General features: G+C 39.8%; 1 protein-coding gene across 1 annotated transcript; it reads right to left on the bottom strand.

The window, feature by feature from the left end:
• Positions 1–5: 5 nt before the first annotated feature.
• Positions 6–8,318, bottom strand: LOC105886438 (guanylate-binding protein 4-like; the record flags this gene model as incomplete). The annotated part of the gene is made up of 7 exons (XM_023509934.1): positions 7,971–8,318; positions 7,333–7,342; positions 5,867–6,064; positions 4,122–4,249; positions 2,289–2,398; positions 1,902–2,098; positions 6–145 (listed from the first exon to the last, which is right to left on the bottom strand). Coding segments are annotated over exons 3-7 (765 nt in total), but the record flags the coding sequence as incomplete, so codon positions are not given.
• Between the last annotated feature and the right edge of the window lie 16,262 nt (positions 8,319–24,580).

Here is a 24,580-nt window from a genome sequence, read left to right as displayed (position 1 = left end):
AGTTGGTCTTCTGGCACTTCTTCCAGATGAAGTAAATCTTTTGTGTTACTGGTAGGCCGGTCAAAGACAAAGCACTTCCGTTGGGGAAAGAAACGCCTGATACACTCTCTAGGCATGTTGGAATTGCGGATTTGGGGGTTGGTTTCTGTGGAATTGTAAAAAGAGTGCCCAGTCAAGAGACTAACGGTATGCAAGGGCCAGGGCTGAGGACTGTTCCGAGGATCACTGCATCAGTGCAGCTCCCTGTTGTGTAAATCTATTTTTATCCAGTCATACAAAACAGCTTGATTCTACTCTCAAGGCATGGAAAACCCACTGTTGTACAGGGTGAGAAGCAAGAATGTACTTTTGAAAAGAAAAAGGAGGCACACATGACAAGTAAAAAACTTATGGTTGGATTCCTCAGTCCTTGAATGGTGGCTGGGAAATAGATGATTTCTTAAATGTTTTTTGAGTGATTGATTAATCACACAATTTGTCAGAAATACCTTTCTGATATGACAGTCCCACATTAGAAATGGAATCTGGGGCTGAAAGCAAACTAATGCTACAAAAGGATAAAATGATGTTGGAAATGATCTCATGAGAGTCACAGAAGATACCCATGTTAGTAAAGAAAAATGGATCAAATTCAGAGCCAAAAAATTATGAACACCATAAATAAAGGTTTTTTTGGTATATTTTTATTGAGACAGAGTCTCACTATGACACCCTTGGTAGAGTGCCATGGCGTCACTCTAGCTTAGATGACTGAGTGAGACTCTGTCTTTAATTAAGTAAGTAAGTAATTAAGTGAGTCACTAAACTTATGGTAATTTACTCTTGGGCTTAAGCAATTTTCTTGCCTCAGCCTCCCAAGTAACTGGAACTACAGGTGCCCACCACACTGCCCAGCTATTTTTTTGTTGTAGTTGTCATTGTTGTTTAGCTGGCCTGGGCCAGATTCGAATCTGCCAGCCCCAGTATATGTAGCCTAGAGCTGAGCTACAGGCACCAAGCCAGCACCCTAAATATGTTTAGAGAACACTTTAGCAATAAAGTCCAGAGTACAGTTAATCTAAATGGAATTTGGAGAATTCTTCACTTTTCTCACTTTTCTATGTCAGAATTGGATTTGACATTGTCATCCAGAGGGATTCTGTGGCTACTCTCATCTTTTCCAAATAAAGGCTTGTTGAAAGGATGAATAAATGAATGAACAAAAATTGATTCCAGATAGTCATCGGTTGTCTACTCCACTAAATGTAATCCATGTAATAACTTTATGATAGATTGACAACAGCTTGTATAAGGCTGTAGAAAAAAGGTGATATTACAGAAATGAAAAATGAAGGATTTGGCAGTCTCGTTAGAAGCACATACAAGTGTCATTTTACTTATTTCAAAATCATTTAGTATATAAATATCCTTTTCCCTGATCATTTAACTATCCAGGTTGGTAAGAGATACTGAGTAAAATGTATTTTCAAAATTTTGTCATTTCATTTCTTATGATTCTGTGTTTCCCTACATACAAACAGATGAACTGTTTTTTTTCTTCACATTGAGTAAGAGGAACACTTAGATGTAATGAGTAAAATAAATATGTGAGCCTTAAGACATGAAAGCATTGATGGCAATGCTGAAGGGTTTCTTTCATGGTGCTGACTGGTCTCAAATCACTTGAAAGAACATTAAGTCCTAAATGTCCTCAGTGAATTTAAATGCCAGCCTCTGGAAATTTTCAGGTGGTAATGATCACAAAACCCCAGCCACCTGTCCATCACATATCACCAATCACCATTATCAAGGGCCTCACACCCATCTCCTGAAAACATTGATGTAAGCTGCTGAATGACTGGGCTTATTTAATCCCATCCCTCCCTACTGAAACTTCCCCTCCCCAGGCCACCATCTGATACCTGGAATCAGCTTCAAGGCGTTCTCTAGGTACTCATCTTCTGTGATGACATGTTCATTTAACTTCAGTTCCAATGCAAAATCCCGTACAGTCCAAATAAAGTCTGGGAAAAAACTTACAAACTCAGCAGCACTCCCTGCTTCCTCAGTTCCTGGGGAAGATTTTGTCTTGATTAGCTTTGTTAGTTCAGTCACGTAGCTGAAGTCTTAGCTAAGGAACGAGAAGCAACCTACCCAAGAACCTCCTCACTGCCCCTACACAGAAAGTTTATAAACATTGCCTTTGCCCCATGTCCATTCTTACTCAACAAGGACAATGGAGCCCTAGCCAAGAAGACTCAGTGTCAGTTTCCATTCTGATAAACTCAGTGAACATTCTGGAAGGATACTGCAGCTGCTCCAGGGCCTGGTGGTTGATGGTGTGCATGCTGTTGTAGACAAAGGTGCTGCTCAGAAGCACAGCCAGGGCAAAGATCCACGAGTCATTCTGAGAGTCCCCCTACGATGCACGTTTGAGAAAATGATTTAGGAGACTACTCTTCATTCATTCATATGGTTGTTCATTTACTCTTCAGCTGTACTGTAGCTGAGTAAGAGAGAAAACTGGAGAGCCTCATGCAGAAGAATGAAACTGTCTCCCCGTCTCTCACCATATACAAAAAGCAACTCAAAGTGAATTAAAGACTTAAAGGTAAGATAAGAAACTATTAAAATATGGGAAGGAAACCTGGAGAGAATATCTTTGACGTTGGCCTAGACAAAGAATTTATGGCTAAGACTTTAGAAACCAATGATACAAAAATAAAAATAAATGAGGCTTAATTAAACTTAAAAGTTTGGACAGCAAATTAATTATTGAACAGAGTTAACAGACATCCTGCAGCAGTGATTTTCAACTGGTGTGCTGCGGCACCCTGGTGTGCCGCGGCACCCTGGTGTGCCACGAGAGGATCTTATGTGCACCATGAAAAATTTTAAGATCTTTAACTAAATTATTTTCAAAAGAAATTCAAAGCTCAGTAAGAATATTCTTTTATTCACTCTTTTTTTTTTTGATCAACATAATTTAAGTGTGCCATAAAATTTCCCCTCTAGGTTTAAGCATGCTGTGAGGTAAAAGAAAAAGGTTGAAAACACTGTCCTATTGAATGGAAGAAAATACTTGAAAACTATACATTTGAAAAATGAGTAATATTCAGAAACTAGGAAGAACTTAAATCAGCCCCAAAACAAATAATCTCATTAAAACATAGACAAAAGACATGAAGAAACATTTTCCAAAAGAAGATAAACAAACGACCAACAAGCATATGAAAACACGCTGGACATTACTAGTCATCAGGGATGCAAATCAAAACCCAACGAGATGCTGCCTTACTCCTTTCAGAATGGCCATTATTACAAAGTTAACAAATGACAGATGTTGGTGTGAATACAGTGAAAAGAGAATTCTCATCCTTTCCTGGTAAAAATATAAATTAGTACAGCCTCTATGAAAAATAGCATGGTGATTTTCAAAAAACCTCAAGGTAGATGTACCGTTACTGAGGATCTACCGAAAGGAAAAAGTCCTTTTATAAAAAAGGCATTTGAATCCATTTATCACAGCACAATAAACAATTACATGTACCTGGAATCAACCTAAGTGTCCATCAACTGACATTTGGGTTAAAAAGTGGTATAAACTCACAAACACACACACATGCACAGCATAGAATACTACTCAGATATGAAAAAGAATTGAACAGTATGTTTTGCAGCAACTTGGATGGAACTAGAGGCCATTATCCTGAATGAAGTAACCCAGGAACAGAAAGACCAAATACCACATGTTCTCACTCCTCAGTGGGAGCTGAGCAATGGGCATGCACGACAGATTGACTTAATGAATACTGGTGACTCACAGGGGGAGAGGAGGGAGTAAAGGATAAAAAAAATCACCTGTTGGGTATGATGTACAGAGCTATTCAGGTGACGGGTACGAAAAGCTCCCATTAAATTCTCCACTATACAATTCTGACATGTAATAAAAACAATTTTATCTCTATATCTATTAAAATGAAATTAAATACACACACACACACACACACACACACACACACACACACATAAGACAAAGATCTTGAAACCAGAATATGACCTTCAATATTTGAAAAGCAGGTTTAAAAGTCCAAGAAAAATATAGGAGAACCATCATGAGCAAAGAAGATTCTCTGCCTTACCTTTTCCACATCGCCTAGGCCCTCAGTGTCCAGAAGGACCAGGGTCTGGTTCAGCTTGGAGGGGTGGGGGACACACCACATCCAGATGCCTTTGGTTTCAGACCTTATTGTGGAGCCCAGAGGGAAGCCTGCAAGGGAAGGGAAGAAACAACAGTGACAGCAGGCAGACCAGGGATAAAGGGGTTACAGTGGTTAAACTGACAGAGAAGTATGTGCCAGGCAGAGAGAAAGGGTTGCTTCAGTTTCAGCAAAAATAATCAATCCAATCTCCATATATGTACACACACATTTAGGAATTCCTCAATTTTTTTTTCTTTTTTACCTTGTTTAATAGACTGAGGTTGCTGCTAAGCTGCTGAGTAACAGGGGAAGTAAGACTTAAAGGGAGAAAATAGCTGCATGTTTTTAAAGACAGGATCAACTAACAGAACCATAGGGAGATTGTCTTAAAAGTTAATGAGAACCAAAAGAGACAGCCTGGTAGGAATAAAATATATGTCACAAAATAGGAAATACAAATGGAGAATACATTTGTGAAAAGGTGCATAAACTTTTTTATAGTGGAATACATAACCTTAAACTCTATCAAGTACAGATCCACAAAAGTTACTAAAACGTTACTAAATTTTTGTAGGATGTGTAGAATTCTCAATTACTGCTTGTAAGAACATAAGTTGCATATAAGGTTTCAAAAGCTGTTTAATGCTACTACTGTAGGGTTGAATAAACTCTCTGATCCAAAAATTTCACTTCTGAGCATAGTACACATGGGAATTTTTATACACATTCATCAGGAGGGAAATCCAAGAATATTCACAACTGCCTTATTCATTAATGACAAAAACTGGAAGTAATACCAATATTCATGAATGGTACATCAATCCTCCAACAGAGACATAATATCCAGTAGCAAAGTGAATAACTTTCAGATGTTTATGACAAGTAGAGGAACTTTACAAACTTCTTCTTGAATAAAAGAAGCAAGGCACCCAAGAACACGTAAAATATAATTACCCTTATACAAAATTTTAAAGGAAGAACCATTTTTAAGAAGTGAGAGTGGATGAAGTGTGCTGATGACCAAAATCCAGGGGGACTCTAGTGAAGATGTGAGAGGGTTTGATTTTTTGCCTTTAGGGTTGATAATGTTTTCTTTCTTGATGTGGAGAGTGATTACACAGGTGTATTCACTAGCTTTGTCTCACATGCACGGTATATGTACTCTTCTCCACGTGTTTTAGTTAACATACAAGAAAGACTAAATAGAGAAAGAGAAGGGGGCATAATTTATCAAAATTTTGCTACGATTTGGAGCAAAAAAAAGGACCATAGCTCACTTTATGTATGAAATATACAAGTATCCTACTGTCTGTTCTTCTACTCATCTATTTTTATAAACAGGATGTATTAAATTACATTTGTGTGCTTGAGCAAAAGAGGTATAAGATAAAGAAAAGGAACCCCTGCAGCAGCTGAGCTCTTGAGCAGGTGAGAGTGGATGGGATGGAGAAGACCAGAAGAGCACATCCTTTGATAGGATTATTAGAATTATCCACTACTGAACAAGAGTGAGATTTTGTAAACATCTTGGGGTTATGATTATAAATTTGGTGGGGATAATTAGAAGTTTTCTGCATAGGGAAGAGTCACACTCTTCTTTAAGATCCCTAGGGGAGATGTGATCTGCTTGTGTTATCCCTGGTGCCAAGGAAATAGCTCCCCCAGGACCCCAGGACCTGACTCACCCTGTTTCTTTCCTGCAAGACGATTCATGAGATAGGATTTTCCCGTACGATATAGCCCCACGATGGCCACCACCACCACAGGCTGAGAAATGTTCTTCAGAATCTGTAATGCTTTTGGATTCACCATCATCTTCTCTTGCAAGTTTTCTACCAGACAAATGGGGGCCTTCATGGTGGATTCAGATGCCATGGTATCCTGCAAACCCAGAAATACCACTCAGTAGAATGCAAGAGCCTGGAGTCATCTGCAGTGGTTACCCAAAGCACATGCCTATCTGCTTTCTGCTCGCAGAAGGTACTCATGCTTTGTTTTGTATGTTTCCTAAAGATGTTAAATGTAAGTCAAAGAAAAATAATCAAGAGCCAAACTTTTAAAAAAATTATTTTAGATTAATATGACAGTACAAATGTTTAGGTCACATTGCTCGCGTTTCCAAAGCAAAGCTGAGCTTTTCATTGCGCCCTTCATCCAGAGGGTTCACTGCATACCCTTACACTGTGCACATTAAGTGAGAAGTCACCAATCCCCCTTCTTCCTCCCCTTCTTCTTCTCCCTCTGTCCCCAATGTGAATATACTTGTGATTTTCTTTCATGTGGGCATGTAGCTGTTTTTCTATTGGTTTCATATAGAGTACATTGGATACTTGCTTTTCCATTCTTATGATACTTTACAAAGAAGAATGTGCTTCAACTCCATTTAGGTAAACACAAAAGATGTAAAATCTCCACTTTCTATGTCTGAATACTATTCCATGGTGTACATACACCACAGTTTGTTAATCCATTCATGGGTTGATGGGCACTTAAGTTGCTTACATATCTTGGCAATCATGAAATAAGCTGCGATAAACATTCTAGTACAAATGTTCCTGTGATAAAATGATTATTTTCTTCTGGGTTAGATAACTAGAAATGGGATGGCAGGATCCAATGGAAGGTCTACTTTCAGCTCTTTAAGTATTCTCCATATTTCTTTTCATAGAGGAGGTATTAGTTTGCAGTCCCTCCAACAGTGTATGAATCTGACAAAAGGACTGATAACTAGAATCCACAGAGAACTCAAATTAATGAAGAAAAGAGCAAACAATAAGTGGAAAAGAGACTTGAGAGAAATTTATCTGAAGAAGAAAGAGGATAGCTAGAATCTACAGAGAACTCAATCAACAAGAAAAAAGCAATAAATCCCCTTTGTAAGTGGGCAAGAGACTTGAACGGTAACTTACCTGAAGACAGACCAATGGTCAACAAATCTATCAAAAAATATCCAGGTCCCTAATCATCAGAGAAGTTCAAATCAAAACTACCCTGAGATACCAACTAACCCCAGTGCGAAGAGTCAAACTTTTAAGGATGGAAATTACCCACCATAAGGGTCTTTTCAGTTTCTCCATAGTCCAGAAGGGGCAGCCAGGGAGCGTCTGAGAAAGGAAGAGGAAGGAAACAACCCCCCTGCCCCCCAGCAGCGGGCGTGTGCCGGGGTGGACGCGGGTCCCTCCCGGGAGAAAGGACTTCAGCCCAGTTCAGCAGAGGAGGGTGGGATATGGGTTCTTCGCAGCTGCCCTGGGTGGATGATCCTGGGGACACCGCGCGGGGTCAGCTCGCAGCCACTTCTGGACCAAAAAACTGAATCTCTGAGACGTCTGGAGCATAGCTGAGTTTCACAGAGAATCTGGCCACAGGCGCAGTCCTCCAGTTACCTCTGCCAGCCCCTAGTGTGGCCTCAACATCACCGGTGCGGAGTCTCCCTTTGGGAATTCGTTCTTGGATGTTTGTTCACCCAAATATACATGAAAAGTAAACCCGGAGCTCAGCGCCCATAGCACAGTGGTTACAGCCCCAGTCACATAAACCCGGGCTGGTGGAGTTCCAACCCAGCCTGGGCCATAAACAACAATGACAACTGCAACAACAACAACAAATAGCCAGGCATTGTGGTGGGCGCCTGTAGTCCCAGCTACTCGGGAGGCTGAAGCAAGAGAATCACTTAAGCCCAAGAGTTTGAGGTTGCTGTGAGCTGTGACACCACAACACTCTACCAAGGGTGAGTAGTGAGACTCTGTCTCCAGAAAAAGAAAGAAAGAAAGCTCAGAGCGACCTTACCTGGCAGACTCAGCAGCAGAGGACAAGTTCTCAGTTCTCAGCAGCCCTTGTCACTCCCCAGTTTTCTTCCTGAGTCAGCCTTTAAAAAGCCTCAGGAAACCTGCTGTTCTCAGAAGCTGAAAGCGGGCAGGGGTGTTAAAATGTCACACAAAGGGCTGGAAGGAAGCGAACTGAAAGCGAAAGCACAAGCGTTTGGGGCAGGAGGAGTAAACGACTGGGTTTTTTGTTATTTTTCATTTTCTTTCACTCTCTCTTTTCCCCCCTTGTTTTACTGAGGCAGAAGAGGTGGAAGAAAAGTGTGGGCTCCAGCACCAGGACTCTGAAACCCAGTCCCTCTTCCACCCTTGGCTGCAGCCCCCAAATGAACACAGAGCACCAGCTGTGGGTGGAAACCCAGGAGCAGACTCAGGGTGTTGCAACAGCCAGTTCATCAGGGTTAACTTTGTCAGAAAGGAGTGTGGGGTTTTGCTTCACTTGTTCGTGTGTTTTCTGTTTCTCATCTCCTTTTGTAAGTTCTTTTTCATTAACTGTAAAAATACATATGTGTGTGTTTGTGTCTATGTTACAAAGATTAAAATTGGAAGGAGGTTTCTAAAATGATTCCTAGAGTTCTAGCTTGGGTAACCAAGTACATATTGTCAAAAAGTAAGGAAAACAAAAACATAAATATGGTTTTAGTACACACTGAATTTTTGAACATCTTTAATTTCTGGTATACTCCTAGGTCATTCTATGGAACTGTGTAAATTTGAATACCAGGGAGTCAGACCAGTAGAGTTTATCATGCTGGTTCCTATCTCCTGAAATTGAATTAGGTGAGTTGATAGGCCTATTCTCTTTATTACCAATGTGAATCCAATTCTTGGCAGATACTACACACTAAATAAATAACTTGCCAACTTGAATTGCTGTGCAGCTCAGCGTTATGTCTGAAAGGTTAAACATAAATGCTATAGAAAATGCAATGAAATAGTGAGGATGGTTTGCTATCATCTGGCTCAGGGGATGAATAAAATGGGAGACTGAGAAAAGCAGGGGACAGAAGGCGAAGCTCTCAGAACACCAATATTCTGAGTGTAACTACAGGTATAATGGGATACGTATGAGGAAGTTGAGCAAAAGTAGTCAGAGAAGGTTCTAGGATTTTTAGGAGAGCACATGTCTCAGCCTGCCAGGATGAGTGTGAAGAAAGAGGAAGTGATCAATGCTAATTGCATGGGGAGAGTACACGGAGGAGGACCAGGCATATTTTTAGATTTGTTGATATTAGCTTATTATTAACAAATGTATGTTGAGATCATGGAGCCCACAGCACTGTTCTAGGTTCTCAGTGTCCAGCAGTAAACAAAATAGATACAAACTCTTGCTTCATGTAGTTACTACTTTAAAGGAAAGATACATAATAGATAAAATAAATGAGAAAAATGTGTATATGTGTCTACATATATATATACGGTATGTGTATACACACACAGACCAAAACACATAAAGTGCTTTGAGGTCACATGGGCAGGGAATAGCGATATGGGGTAATGGGAGTTGACTTTATATATAGGGCAGTCAGGTAAAGGCCTCCATGTGAAAGAGACAAGTGGAGGTGATTATTGAGTTTATGAGAACCAACATAGTGAATTGATGAGGAAGGAGCAGGATGGATGGAGAAGTTCTGAAGAAAGAAGGAAAAAGAGACAAAAAAATGAATGTTTCTAATCATAGTACAGGACGCATCTTTATAGTGCCTAGGCAAAAATGTGAGTTTAGGAAATAATTTGTTGGAAGAAAGGATATTTTCTGTTCATTGGGTGACAGAAGTGTGTCTGAGGGCTTGCCCGCAGTGGACAGAGTTCCTCCATCTGGATGAGGCTCTACTTTAGATTTTTTCATATAAATGAGTGAGCATTTCATGACCCCAAGACACAGAGGACATCAGAGAGCTTTGATTGCCCTTTTATTCTCTCTACGACATTAGGAAGCAGCACACTGCTTCCAACACTCTTCTCAAGATGGGTTGACGTCATTCAGGCAGTCCTGGAGCCCAGGTGACAAGAGTTCTCACACAAGGATCTGCCCACAAGGCAAAGCTGAGATCTCTGGGCACGCTGAGCCTCTGCTTCACACAGGGGAGGCATGCTGGCCACCTCTGGGTAATTACTGTGAGTCTGTGTAGGACCCAAGCACAATGCTGTGTCATCTGGGGCAGGATAAATGGTGATAGGCAGTACCAGCTCTCATATCTCATTTGAGACACTAAATGAAGTATTACATAGCAAGCTAGTATAATTTCTGGATGAAGACTGCCTCCTCCATAATTTTTCGGTGTCGTATTTTCTGTCTACCTTTTTGAGATTAGATAACATTTTTCATTTGTTTTCTAAAATTTTCAGCTAATAAAATGGGTTGCTTGAAGGCATTGATAATAATGAAAAAGAACTTCAGTAGAGCAAAAGTAGAGCATTAAAAAAATTGATCAGAAGTGAGAAAAACAGGGAGAAAAATGTAGAATAAATAAGATTATGGATCCCAGAAAGGGAAGCATGACCAATAAGCTGAAGTCCTCACAATGCATACAGTGTATTTGAAACCCAGTGTCTGGGTTCAGATCCTAGATCCATCCTTTACTGGCTGAGAGGAACTTGTTCTCTGTGCCTTAGCTTCTTCATCTATAAGATGAAAATATTCATAGTAACTACCTCATTAAGTCATGGGAGAATTAAATATCTTGTAATATTCATGGCCTTACCTAAAACATGTCTGATACATAAGTATTGTGAAATATTTGTCCTAAACACACACACACACACACGTATGCACACACAAGGTGTCCATAATTTTCATGTGCAAGGTAAAATAGTGTGCCAAACTATATGGACACCCTGTGTATGTCCATGTATTAGGAGGCATGAAGGAAGGAATGCCAAATGAAGGTGAAGGACTGGCTTAAGACAGGCACAGCAGCATGTCTCCCAACCAGGAGTCAGTGGGGTATGAAGGACACCAGGACCTGCACAAGCAAAGAATGGGGCATCCAATGAGGAGGAAGGGCAGAGGGGCAGGAGCCCATGGAGGAGGAATCAGGCAAAGGACACCCAGAACAGCCCAGGGATGCCACAGCAGAGATTCAGGGGTCAGGCTTCCAGGGTTCAAACCCCAGGGATCTAGTAATTTATTACCTTTGAAACATTACAAGAGGACTTGACCTCTACCAGCCTTGATTTTCTTATCAATATTATAAATTTAAAAGTTTTCTGTCTGATTCACTACTGTACAGGCTAATAACAAATAGGACATCAATAAGTTACTTTCAATTTTCCAGAGCTATTCTACTGTTTCTGCAAAAAGGTAATGAGTTAATATGTGCCAGTGATTCCTGTAAATTGCATATTACCAAATAAACCAAGTTAACTGAGAATAATTTTGTCAGAAAAAAACACCAACTGGTTTCTCATCCATTGAAATTGCAGCATCCTCTTAGACAGAATGAAGTGGAAATGTTGAACAGGACTATATCAAGTTTCCAATTCTTTCTGCTGAGTCAAGGAAGGTGGTGTGTTTCCAGGCATTAGTCTATTTCCTCCAGATTTTCATATTTCTAAGAATATAGTTTTTTGTAGTATTTATTAAGGATTTTCTGAATTTCTGAGTTGTTATTTCACCTTTATCATTTCTGATTGATGACATTAGGAATTTTACTTTTCTGTTTCTGGTTAGGCTAGCCAAAGTTTTGTCAATTTTATTAATCTTTTCAAAAAACTGTTTGATTCGTTGATCTTCTGAATGGTTCTTTTGTTTTCCATTTCATTTCATTCTACTCTAATTGAAGTTATTTCTTTTCTGAGTTTGGGGTTGGAATATTTTTTCTTTTCCAGTTGCTTGAACTGTCCCATTAAGTTGTTGACTTCCAATCTTTCCATTCTTTTGAGGAAGGCTTGCAATGCTATAAATTTCCCTCTTAGGACTGCCTTTACAGTATCCCACAGGTTTTGATAATTCATGTCTTCATTGTCATTTTATTATAAAAATTTGGCAATTTCCTTCTTAATCTCATCTGTGACCAAGCTATCATTCAGCATAAGGTTATTTGGTTTCCATGACTTTGTTTGAGCATGAAGATTCCTGCTGTTGTTAATGTCAATTTATTCCATGACGGTCTGAAAAGTACAAGGAATAATTTCTATTCCTTTAAATTTGCTGAGGTTAGACTTGTGACCTAAGATTTGATCAATTTTGGAGGATGGTCCGTGGGCTGATGAGTAGAATGTGTATTCAGTTTTATTCGGATGAAATGTTCTGTAAATGTCTGTTAATCCATTTTTTGTGGCGTCAAGTGTAAGTCAAATATTTCTTTGTTTAGTTTATTCTTGGAGGATCTATCCAACACTGCCAAAAGGGTGTTAAAATCTCCAACTATTATAGTGCAGGAGATACCAAATTATTCGTGTCTGTTAGGGTTTCCTTTATAGATTGAAGAGCATTCTGGTTGGATGCATAAATGTTAGTAATTGAAATCTCTTCATGTTGAGTACTTCCCTTCACAAATATAAAGTGACCATCCTTTACTTACCTTCACAAATATAAAGTGACCATCCTTTACTTACCATTTTTGGTTTAAAGCCTATTGTATCTGTGAATAAAATTGCAACTTCTGCTTTTTTCTGATTTCCATTTGCCTGAATTATAGATGTCCAGCCCTTCACCCTCCGTTTATTTGTATCCTTTCAGGTAAGATGAGATTCTTGTATGGAAAGATATCTGGCCTGAGTTTTGGTATCCAGTCAGCCAATCCATGCCTCTTTAGAGGACAATTTAAGCCAGTCATATTAATTGAGAGTATTGATAAGCATGGTAATGTTTCAGTTGATTTTCACGTGTGCAGTGAATATTTTTAATCCTTTCACCATTGTGGATGTTTGGTTTTGTTCAAGGCTTTCTGAGTGAGTTTACTTTGGTGATAGACCATTAAGCTAGTCATTATGGAGGATGGGTCTGAGAATATGCTGGACAGCTGGTTTAGTTATGGCAAATTTCTTCAACATGTGTAAGTTGGTGAGGTATTTGATTTCTCCACCACAAATGAAACTCAGTTTAGCTGGATACCAGGATTCTAGACTGAATGTTGTTTTGTTTTAGGAAATTGAAAGTCAATGACCATCCCCTTCTGGCCTGAAATTTTCAGCTAAGAGATCTGCAGTCATTCTAATATTCTTCCACTGGTAGGTTATGATTTTCTTATGTCTGGCTGCTTGCATAATTTTCTCATTCATATTCACTTTGGCAAAGTTAATACAATGTGTCTAGGAGATGCTTTATTTGGATTAAGTCATGCTGGGCTTCTGAAACTGTCTGCTATTTGAATTTTTTTATTTCTTGCCACACTTGAGAAATTCTCCTCCATTATCTTGGAGTAGAGCATCAGTGCCTTTAGAGCCATCCTCTTCTCCTTCAGGAATTCCTATAATGTGAATATTTGCTCTTTTAGAGTGGTCCCACAACTCTCTCAGGGAGTGATCCATTCTTACTCTCCACTTCTCTGCCTCTTTGAGCATTTGGGAGCCTTTAAAAGCTTTGTCTTCAATGTCAGAGATCCTGTCTTCTGCCTCCTCCATTCTATTACTGAGGGATTCTACTATATTTCTCAGTTCTTTAAGATCTTCAATTTCTTTTCTCATTGTATCTAAATCCTTGGATATTTTGCCTTTGAATTCATGGATTTCTTAAGACAACTTTTGAACTACTCCTTGTATTTCTAATTCCAACTTTATTTCCATTCTATTAATCTTGTTTACCATCCATAATCTGAACTCCATTTCTGACATTTCAACCATTTGTTTATGGATGGCTTCTTCTGTTGCATTTCCTTTGTCATTCCTTGGGGGAGTTGATCTACTCTGATTATTCATGTTGCCAGAGTTTTCCCGCTGCTTCTGTCCCATGATTATTTTTAACAGTTTGGCTAGAGAAGCTAGTAAGGTGAAATTGGATTGAGGGCTCCCAGAGTTATAGGTAACCAGCCCCTTACCAAATAGCTGGGACTGGTGACTGTGGCTTTTCCCTTACAGCTTTATGAAAGTCCCTTTCAGTCCTATAGCCTGAGACTCTGGAGACCTGCTTGGTGTAATGGAGCTAGTTGGCTCTGTCTTATATTCATCCAGCCTCTATCCAATCCTAGTGAATGATTGACTTTGGGCTGAAATCTCAGCAAGGAAGAGATAAAAGCAACAGACAACTGACAACCGAAAGAGGAGAGACAGTCCCATCCACTACAACATAATCTGGGCTCAACCTTGGAGGGTCCTCGGGGTGGCCAGCCCAGGTTCAGAGTTCCAAAGCAATTGTCCCAGGCAGAAATTGCTGTTCAATTGGGAGAGTTCAAAAGGTCTCCAGCACCCAGACAGCAGGGAACCACTGGCAGCTCAAGTGTGACTCTCTCTTGTGCTCCGTGGAGTCAGAAAAGCCTACACAGCAAAGGAGTTAGTCTGGGGGGTGGTACCTCCTTCCTCAACTTGTACGTCTGCCACATCCAGTCACTGATAACTTCATGAGGCTGTAGCCCAATTCACTCCAATGAACAAATGCACCAGGGATTTTCCCCACCAAGTCAAAGGGGAGTCAATGCCACCTCGGCCAAGCTGCCACACTCTGCCACCAGTAGGCAGGAGGACCTGAAGCCTGACTCTCTCCAGTCTTCATGGGAAACTGGGGAGTGTTCCACCATAGTCTGTCCCAAGCTGGGGGTTAACGTTGCAGCCGTGATTCTCTACCTCAGAGACCTCACCTCTGGTACCCCTGTAGGGCAATGTGTAGCACCCTCCAGTGGTCCACAGAATTGGGGAGGTATCTCTCCCAAATTTGACCCCAGTGGGTGTGTGCTACCACATCAGAGGCACCAGCACAGATGCCCCAGTTGAGGGTGCCACCATGGTCAGAGGTGGTGCTGCACGAGTCCCTGTACTATGCACTTTCATGTCACGGCCCTGGGACATTCCTCCTTCCCTTGCATTTCTCCACTTCTACTCAAGTCACATTTTCAGTGTGGCTGCGCCATAGCCCATGCAATGCCCAGCTCTAACATGGAACTGCCAGACACTCCGTGCTCTGCAGGGTGTGGGCTTCCTGACCACCAGAAGATGGGGGAGGGATGGACTGTGAGTTCAGAAAGGCAGGGAAAATATTTGTTCAACTTTTATGCCAGATGAGAGAATAACCTGGCTCCTCCTCTTCTCTAGAGGAGTCCTAACCTTCACCAGCTCTTTCCGTGTAGTGAAACAAGAGATCTTCTGTTCACTGGTCACTTGTAGACAGCACACAATGAGCCACTCCTTTGGGGGAGGGGATGGGCTCATCCTCTTTGGGATGGCTTTTGTGCCTGAAATTTGCTTCCTTGGAATTACAGCTTGCCTCAGAATGGATGACATACACTTAGCAATCTTCTCTCTCAGCTCAGCTCCCAAACTTCAGCTTTAGTGGGTTCATTCTAGCTATTCTCTCTCCTTCTGGATGGGAGTTTCTGTTGAAAGCTGGCTTCAGTCTGCCATCTTACCTCTCCCCCTCTTTTTTATTTTTATATGCTGCCCAAATTTTTCTGTTGGGTCCCTCTTATATATTCTTTCTTCTTTTTCACCTCCTTGTTCTCCATTTTTCTTCTTACTTCCCCCTGTGGCTCAATCGGCTAAGGCACCAGCCACATACACCTAAGGTGGCAGGTTCGAATCCCCAGCCTGGGCCCGCCAAACAACAATGACGGCTGCAACCAAAAAATGGCCAGGCGTTGTGGCGGGCGCCTGTGGTCCCAGCTACTTGGGAGGCAGAGGCAGGAGACTCGCTTGATCTCAGGAGTTGGAGGTTGCTGTGAACTGTGATGCTATGGCACTCTACCCAGGGGGATAGCTTGAGGCTCCGTCTCAAAAAAAAAAAAAAAAAAACCAAATTACCTTGTCTCAGAGCTTGTGTCAAAAGGAAGTGAAGGGTAAAAGGTAAGCAGGGAGAAAAAGGAGGAAAAGAAAGAAAGAAGAAAAAAGAAGGGAAGAGAAAAAGAAAAAGAAAAAATGGAAGGGGGATGAAAGAAAAGAATTGAAGAACAGGAGAGAATGAGGATAGGAAGAGAGAATGAGGTGACAGAAGAAATTATAATGATTGGCATGGTATAAGGCCTATAATTGAAGGATTTTGAGGGGCTGGGCTGGGTGGATTCCTCAAAATCAGAAGCTCCTTACTAGCCTGAGCAAAGTCAAACTCTTCCTCTGCCATAATCAAAAATGCTGGAGTCTTTGTTGTTGATGAAAGTAAAAATGAAAGTTAAAAATAGAATCAACCAATGATATTAGCAAAAAGAAAACACACCAAAAAAAAAAAAAACCATAAATAGTGCAAATAGCCACACACAGCAAAAAAACCTCAGCAGCATAGAAAAGAAAAGAAAAAAAATATAATATAATATAATAAAACATTATATATATATATATATCAGAAAGACCCAACGTTAATAGAAACATATATGCTGCTATATGTATCTGGGACACCAGATGGATCTGTGGGTTTTTTAGGAGGCAGAGAACATAGCCAACAACCTCTATGGTCCTTATTCCTAATTTAGTTGCCCTCAGTGCTCACCAGATTGTTTCCTCAGCATTCCAACCCCAACAGGTTGGGATTTTAAAGCTCCCAGAATCTTCCAGGGGCAGGTCTCACAATGCCCCCTGACACCAGTTGCTGTGCAGTGTGGGAGTCCCTCATCCTGTCCCAAGAGTAGAGTTCCAATCATGGCAGGCAGAATGAAGATGACTGTGCTTTAGCCCCTACTAAGACCTTCTCAAGACCTTCCCACAATGGCAGCACCCTGGGAGCCAGGACCTTCCCAGTATGGACCCATCAATCCAATGGCAAATCCACTCTAACTGGTAATCAGATCTGGTTGTTGTATACTGTTTGAGTCCACCAACTCTTCCAAGCTTTCTACTCAATGTGCAGCTTCCCCCCAAAATCGAAAACTCTGGAAAGTCTTCTCCCACCCCCAAGCTCCATGGGTCACAATCACTTGCCTAATTCATCAGATTTCCACTGGTCTAGATCATGCATTGTATCTACCTCACTACCACCTTGCTGTGCTCCTTGAGGTATGATTCCATGTAAGGTCTCCATGCCAGGCATGTCTGGGTTCTCTCTTCTTCCGTAGTCCTACTAGCAGAGCTCAACTGAATGATACTTCTGGTCCACCATCTTACTCCATCCCCTCCTCTCCAGACTCTTTATGTATATCATTTAAACATCCCAATACTGTCCTCAGTACAGGCCATGTATTAATCCTATTGCCCAAGGAGAAAAAGAGTCAGAAAAAGGTCAAGTATTATGTCCACCTAAAACCAGTGGCTTACACCAAAGTAGCAAATCATTGAGTGAAATTCAAAGTTGAAAGTCTGTTTGGTTAAAAACAAATTGGTTCCTTCCTTTGTGCTTTCACTATAAAATAGAAGAGCAAGGAAGCAAAAACAACAGTGAAAGAAAAAAGGAATAAGTCCTATGTGTGTGAATGAGTGTGAGACTGAAAGTGGTCCAGGCTTATGTCAAAATAGAACTGAAACTAGAAAATCAGCTACTTTTCTTCTCTGAGCAAGAAAGTGTATTATTTATATCAAGTGATCACAACATTATTCCAGGCAAAACTGAATTTTCTGAATTAAGTATAATTGAAGGCTCAATATAGTTAATACCCTCTTTTTTAAACTGTAAAGACTCAACTTTCTAATCTCCTTCTTCATTTTTTTTTTTAATATACAAGTGGACCAGAATCCTTTCACTATTATTTATATTCAAAAGTTTTCACAAACTTTTGAATGTAAAGAAAACTCTCCAGAGGTTAAATAAAACCATGGCCAGCTTTGTGACCCAGATGCCTCTAAGATTATGGGCTGTATGCTTTTTGAAATGTGAATACCCAGAAAGACAGATCCCCTGGGTCCCTGAAGGGACACCTTAGCAGCTTAATCCAGGTGCCTATACCCATTTTTTCTAAGGGATTTAAGTTATAATATTCTTGCACATGAAGGCTGCTATTTAAGCAAATATCTACCTCAATTTCCAAATGGCAAACGATGAGCTATATGAGGAAGGTACAGCAAAGCTCAGCACATAATAAATAAATTGTCGTGTCAACTCTCTTATGGGAAAACGAGATGGCATTCATTGATCCTGATTTAAATGGGGCAGTATTAAAGGCCCTGTCTGTCTGGATCTATATATACTGTGCACTTTCATCTGGACTTTCTAGTGACTTCTAAAATACCTATATAGATGTGCTTGGTTCTGCTTACTTAATAATACCATGGTCATTTATCTTTTCTAAATTTTTTGTAGAAAGGGCATATTTTTGGTACAATTTTCTATCACCAGCTATATAAAAGAAATAAATTTACTGTTTACCCTCCATACTCACTTACAGAAGAATTCAAGTTGTTATCTATACCTAAGGTGGATATATTGGTTAAGAATAATTCAATATATCATACATATAAAGTAATTCTAGTCATAAAAACTTATATGAGTAATAGAAAATCAAAGTTAAGAATGATATCTCCTCCAAAATTAATGGTTTTTCTAACTGATTGATGTGATTCTTTTTATTTTTCTTTATTTATGTGTTTTGATTATTTTTTATCTTAATACTTTCTTGAGTACTCTGATTTTTTTCAATTTCTGAATTATTTTATTAACATAGAAAAATGCAGACATGCTCCAAATGTATGAGCACTTGAAAAATAAAATCACTTATTTCAAAAATAATTTTCATATTGCCATCCATTGTTCATTTATTTGTTAGGTATTTAATAAATGATGACTTTACACATCATACACTAGTATTTATTTCTGTACAACTGAGTTATTTATATTGAGGTACATCAAATAAAAAACACCGTGAGAAATTATCCCTTGGTTTGTACAGAAATGAGGGGCACTTGCTATAGATACAGGTGGTATTTAATAAGTGTGCGAATTACCCTAATCTAAAATGATCACTTTACATTTTAGTGATTTAGCACAGGAAGTATTCTTTTTCTCTTTTGTATTTAGTTTTGTTTTATATATTTTTTTTTATTTTAAAGGGATTTTATTTCAGTTTAATGGGAGGGTACAAATCACTGGGACAAAATATTTGATTTTGTTATGTAGAGTCACTGTGGTGGTTATGTCCCACACACAAAAGGTGTGCCAAACATTCTTGCCCTATGCCCATTCAGTGAGAGCACCCCAATCCCTTCCCCTCAACATATATTGAAATGAGTTTTTCTCCTATATGGGCATGAATTAGATCATCTACTGGCTTCATATTAGTATGGAGTACATTGGATAATTGCTTTTCTATTCTTGTGGTACTTTACTAACAAGAATGTGTTTCAAGTTCATTCAGGATATTACAAAAGATCATCTTTTTTATGGCTGAAGAGTATTTCATGGTGTGCATTTATCACAATTTGTTAAGCCTTTCCTGAGTTGATGGGTATTTAGGTTGCTTCGATATCTTGGCAACTGTAAATTGAGCTGTGATAAACAATATAATGCAAATGTCCTTGTGATAAAATGATTTTTTTCTTCTGGGTAGATGCCTAAGAAGTACTCATTTCCATATATGAACAAGATTTTGCTAATTGACATGAAGGTGAAAGCATGGCACTTAAGTTATGTGATTGTTAAGGAGAATTGGCCTGGTTCTAGTTCATTTTTTGTGAACATAACCTAATGTAGGGCACACCTGTAGCTCATCACTGATGTGACATGTGCCAGGGATGGGGACTACTGCACTGCTTCCCTCATTCCAGGCAGGAGGCTTCCCTTGACCTAACTTCAAGAACAGGAAAAAATCCACAGAACTTCTCTGTGTGCACTGTGCGGTGAATCCTTGCTTCAAGACAGGGACCACCTCGGGATGCAGGCACATTGCTTAAATGTTCTTACCTCCTATGTACTGTCAATGTACACATATGTGTGTCTTGATTTAATCTGGGCCTGAGGAGGCCAAAGGACACCATGCAAAATGGTCCCTTCAGCTTTCCTGCTTCATTAAGCTACTTACAGTGTTCCTACAGAGTGATAAACTGTATTTTTCTTTGTAATTTTCACAGGTTCCCAACCCTATCTTCTCGTCCAAAACTAAAGTTTCCTGAAGAAATTAATTCTATGCAGGATCTTCAAGCTCAGCCTCACAGGTGAGAAGGGAGCACTAGTGGGACCAGCTACAGGCAAAGTCCTTGAAAATGCAGAAAAGATTTTAGAAATAGACAAGCAGCTGACTTTTTACTATAACAGAACACTGTATGAATCCACGGATATGAGCCTGTCTTTTTAAAAAAGTAAAGCTAATGGGAATAAATCTGTTATATTTTCAATAATTTATCAGTTATTTATTCATTTTCTTCTAGGTAAGAGGCCTTTTCCCTTGAGCCTTATTTTGGGTGTATAAAAATTTTATGTCAACACATCACAACTCATGCCTGGACATCCAAGTGAGTAGAGAATATTTTCTCTGCTTTTTTGTCCTTCTTCCTGCCTAATTTGTAAACAGCTAAAATTTGGTACATTATTTTATGGTTGACTGTTTCATATTCCAATTATTGGTCATGTATTGAGCAGATTTAATGGGGAAGTTGAATTTTCTCCTGACCCATCATTAACTGTTCCCAGACCATCCAGATGGGCTGAATGTGAGCATTCCTCTGAGGGATGACATCCATGGGCCTTTGGGGACTGACTCAGCTACAAGACTTCTCACTCCAGGGGTTTAGGTTGTGGAAACTAAAAGATGACCAAACACTGCGTGGAGACACCAAAGAAAGCAGAGCTGTGCTCTTAGAAATGTAGAGGGAAGGAAAAAGAGGTAATCACAGTGCTACTCTCTGATGGCTGTATGGACAATGTACAAATTCCTCCCTCCTGTCAGCTGATAGGTGTCATTTTCAGCAAGATTTTGATCAATGATTTAAGCAGAAGTAGCCTGAATTAACAGAACTATGGGATAAGTTGACATGACTCTGACACTTGATTATTTTAAACAGTATAATTGTTCAGGACACAAATGGTGGTGACTTCATTCCTGAGGAATAATCATGGGTGAAAACCTGGAGAAACAGCACCCAGGGAATATGAAGTCCCTCAGAGGGCACAGGGCAGCAGATTGAGGCAATTGTCCACACCCTTTCTGATTCGATGAATCCCTTCTGCACTGGTTCCTAAAATGGTGCTTTTCATTTTGAGAGCCCTAGAGAACAGGGTGTACTTTAGGATGTGATATATTCAAGCCTTAGTAGAAGGCAGCTCATGTATTTAATGAACCCACACTTACTATTTGTGTGGTGGGCTTTGTGTTTGGAAGTAAACATAAGGTGATGAAGACTGAGCCCCTGAGATCAAGAGGAGCTAGTAAATGGGTAATTTTGATTTCACAATTATACAAAATGTTCTGTGATAGCAGTGACAACATGGTGCCATGGCAAAACAGAGAAGGCACCTCATTCATTCTTGGGAAGTCAGGAAATGGGGCATCTTAGTCAGCAGCAGTAGTTCATTGGCAAATGAGGACAGAAGGTAAGGCGTCAGAGTGCTTTGAACAAATCTGTGTCTCGTGTGTAAAACCCCATGGCAAAAGAATATGCCCAGTTTGTGAAAGTACAGGGAGTCCATTCTAGGTACAAGTAAGTCTTAAGCACTAGACACCTGAAATGTATCCCTAAAACATTCAGTTGTAGATAATATTTCCTTCTAACTCATTGTCTTTTTATTGTGGGGCAGAATTTAGAGACCATTTCCAGTCCACACCTTAGGGGACTCTGTGTCTGAAAATGTATTTGGGAATAAACTTTGATACCCTCATTGAAGGGCCAAGATAAAAACAAACTTAGGGTACATGTCTTATGCTCTTTTTAGTTCCCTGTTCTGATGAGCAGACTCTTTCTGTTGAGCTGATATATACTATTTCTAGCAGTAATAATCACTTTCTTCCTTTCCTGGGGACTCTCCCATTCATGTACTGTTATTTAATTTTAATTTTAATAATTATATTTATTCCTATTTGACTATATACTCCATTCGTACACAATATTGAAGGCATAGAAAAATATATCATCTTATTTTTCACCTCAACTGTTTAACTCTGTTACAGTTGGTGACTCTGGACGCTAGCATATCACGTATTGTCATAGAAGGAGATAATAATATATGCATATATTCATTATTTCCTACATTAGTGGCTGTAATTATCCACCCTCCCTGCATCACTATTGTTTAGCCTATAACACATCTTAGAGGTCAGCATAAATAGAGCTTCTTGTTTCATTTTAGTAACTGCAGAGTATATCTTTTTTAAAAAAATTATTTCTGTTTTGATATGAGGGTACAAATGTTGAAGTTACATTGTTTTGTTCTGTTTTATTTTGTTTTGAGACAGAGTCTCACTATGTTGCCCTCGGTAGAGTGCGAGGTATCACAGCTCACAGCAACCTCCAACTCTTGGCCTTAAGCAATTCTCTTGCCTCAGCCTCTCAAGTAGCTGGGACTACAGGAGCCCGCCAAGATGCCTGGCTATTTTTTGGTTGTAGTTGTCATTGTTGTTTGGCAGGCGTGGGCTGGGTTTGAACCCGCCAGCTCTGGTGTATGTGGCTGGTGCCCTAGCTGCTGAGCTACAGGCATCAAGCCACATTGTTTTCATTTCTAAGGTGAAACTGAAGTTGTAGTTGAGCCCTTCACCCAGGCGTGTGCTGAACACCCTGACATTGTTCACCTTAGGTGAGATCCACCAATCACCTCCTATATGTTGAGTATTCCTTTGACAGTGTTTTCCTAAGATTTACCTTATCTGTCACTGCCAAAGTGAATTAAAGCTTATTTTCAATCTCTTTTTATACAAATATCTCCAGTTTGTAAGAGGCAGAGTTTTTGTGTCTGACAGTGATGCTGCAATTTATGGTCTGTTACTTATGTTCTTTTCAACTCGAGTAAACAAATATATACACAAATACCTACATGTGGAATTGCTGAATCGAAGGTATGTGCATTTGCATTTTCAATACATGATTCCCACTGTTCACACTCTCGCTAGCAAATATGAGATGCTGCCAATATTCCTGAACTGATGCCCTGTCAGGGTCCTGTCAAGCTGTTCTTCTTTACCCACCCCAGAGGTGAACAAGAACTTCATACTTTTACTTCGTCCACCTTTTATTATCATTCTCATATTTTTGCCTATTTAAACAATGTCACGTTGCTTTCTTATCAGTGACTTGCAATGGCTAATTATAACTGAAATCATCTCTGGAATGATCTTACACATTGCAAACTTTTGCTTCACCAACCATTAGACTTTTGCTTCACTTAAATCTTTCTGTGAATAATTTCTCTATCTTCTAACATATTCCCTATTTATGTAAATTATTAATTTAATCAAAACTAAGTTTGATTTTTGTGGCTCGCAGGTCCTGATATTTTTTGTTAATTGCGTGTTATCATTAGACTGTCCTTGAATGAAACCACTATGACATACACACTGAAAAAATTAGCAACGATGTTATCCAATTATAACAAAGAAACATTATTTTATTATTTCCTTGCCAGGAATACTCAGCCTATTCATTCAGTAAATGGGAAAAAAGTTTCTTCCCTACCACAGCAGGCAGAGATAGGACTCCAATAACCACATCAGCAACTGTATTGAGGGCCCTTGAAACCACTGAGGGTTTTTCCTTCTTAGATCTTTCCATCTTGTCATTTAGTTGTTTTATCTCTTTCTTTAACTGCTCAGCTTGCTTCTCAGCTCCTTCCTTAAGCATTGTTTCTTGGAGCTGTAAAGAGGAAATAATCCACTTTTGAAAATCCCCATTTTTAAGAGTCAGAGTTTTGTATCTGACTCTTAAGCATGTGTCTCTTTTTCTGAGAACTTAGGACTCTTTGATGAGTATGTCCAAAATTTTTGTTACTTAAGCATGTGTCTCTTTTTCTGAGGACTTAGGACTCTTTGATGAGTATGTCCAAAATTTCCAGATGACTGAACAAGAGCAGGAGGAGCATCTATGGCTTATACCTTTGTGACATTCGCTTACTGGAGGGAGGAGAGGAGTTTTCCTCCCATACAAAGAATGTGCTTTGGGTAGGATGCAGCTTTCATTCTAACTAATGCTCAGTTATACTGAGGGATCAGGGCCAGGCTCCTCTGACAAATACTGGGATCTGCTGACCCTGGATACAATGCTACAGGCCGGGACAAAGAGAGCAAGTGACTCTCATATGGGCTGAATCAGGTAGAAATGGAAACATCTGAAGCAATTTCACAGCTTTCCGCATCTGATACCTTTGGATCAGATGGATCTAATTCAGGTCTTGATAGAAGGCAGCTCATGTATTTAATGAACCCACACTTACTATTTGTGTGGTGGGTTTTGTGATTGGAGGTAAACATAAGGTGATGAAGACTGAGCACCTGAGATCAAGAGGAGCTAGTAAATGGGCAATTTTGATTTCACAATTAACTTGATGGGTGTGTCAGGAATCTGAAGAACCTGTAGACTAAACCTGTTCACTGGGGCATGGTGAGAGCATCCTACAGTCGCCACACACAGCAGCCAGCACCCTGGGATGTC

Source organism: Otolemur garnettii, unplaced genomic scaffold (genome assembly GCF_000181295.1).
Source record: "Otolemur garnettii isolate 467f Iridium unplaced genomic scaffold, OtoGar3 scaffold00010, whole genome shotgun sequence".
In the NCBI taxonomy this organism is placed as follows: Eukaryota; Metazoa; Chordata; class Mammalia; order Primates; family Galagidae; genus Otolemur; species Otolemur garnettii.
Note: the sequence above shows the minus strand (reverse complement) of the source record. Positions and strands in the feature narration are given on the sequence as shown.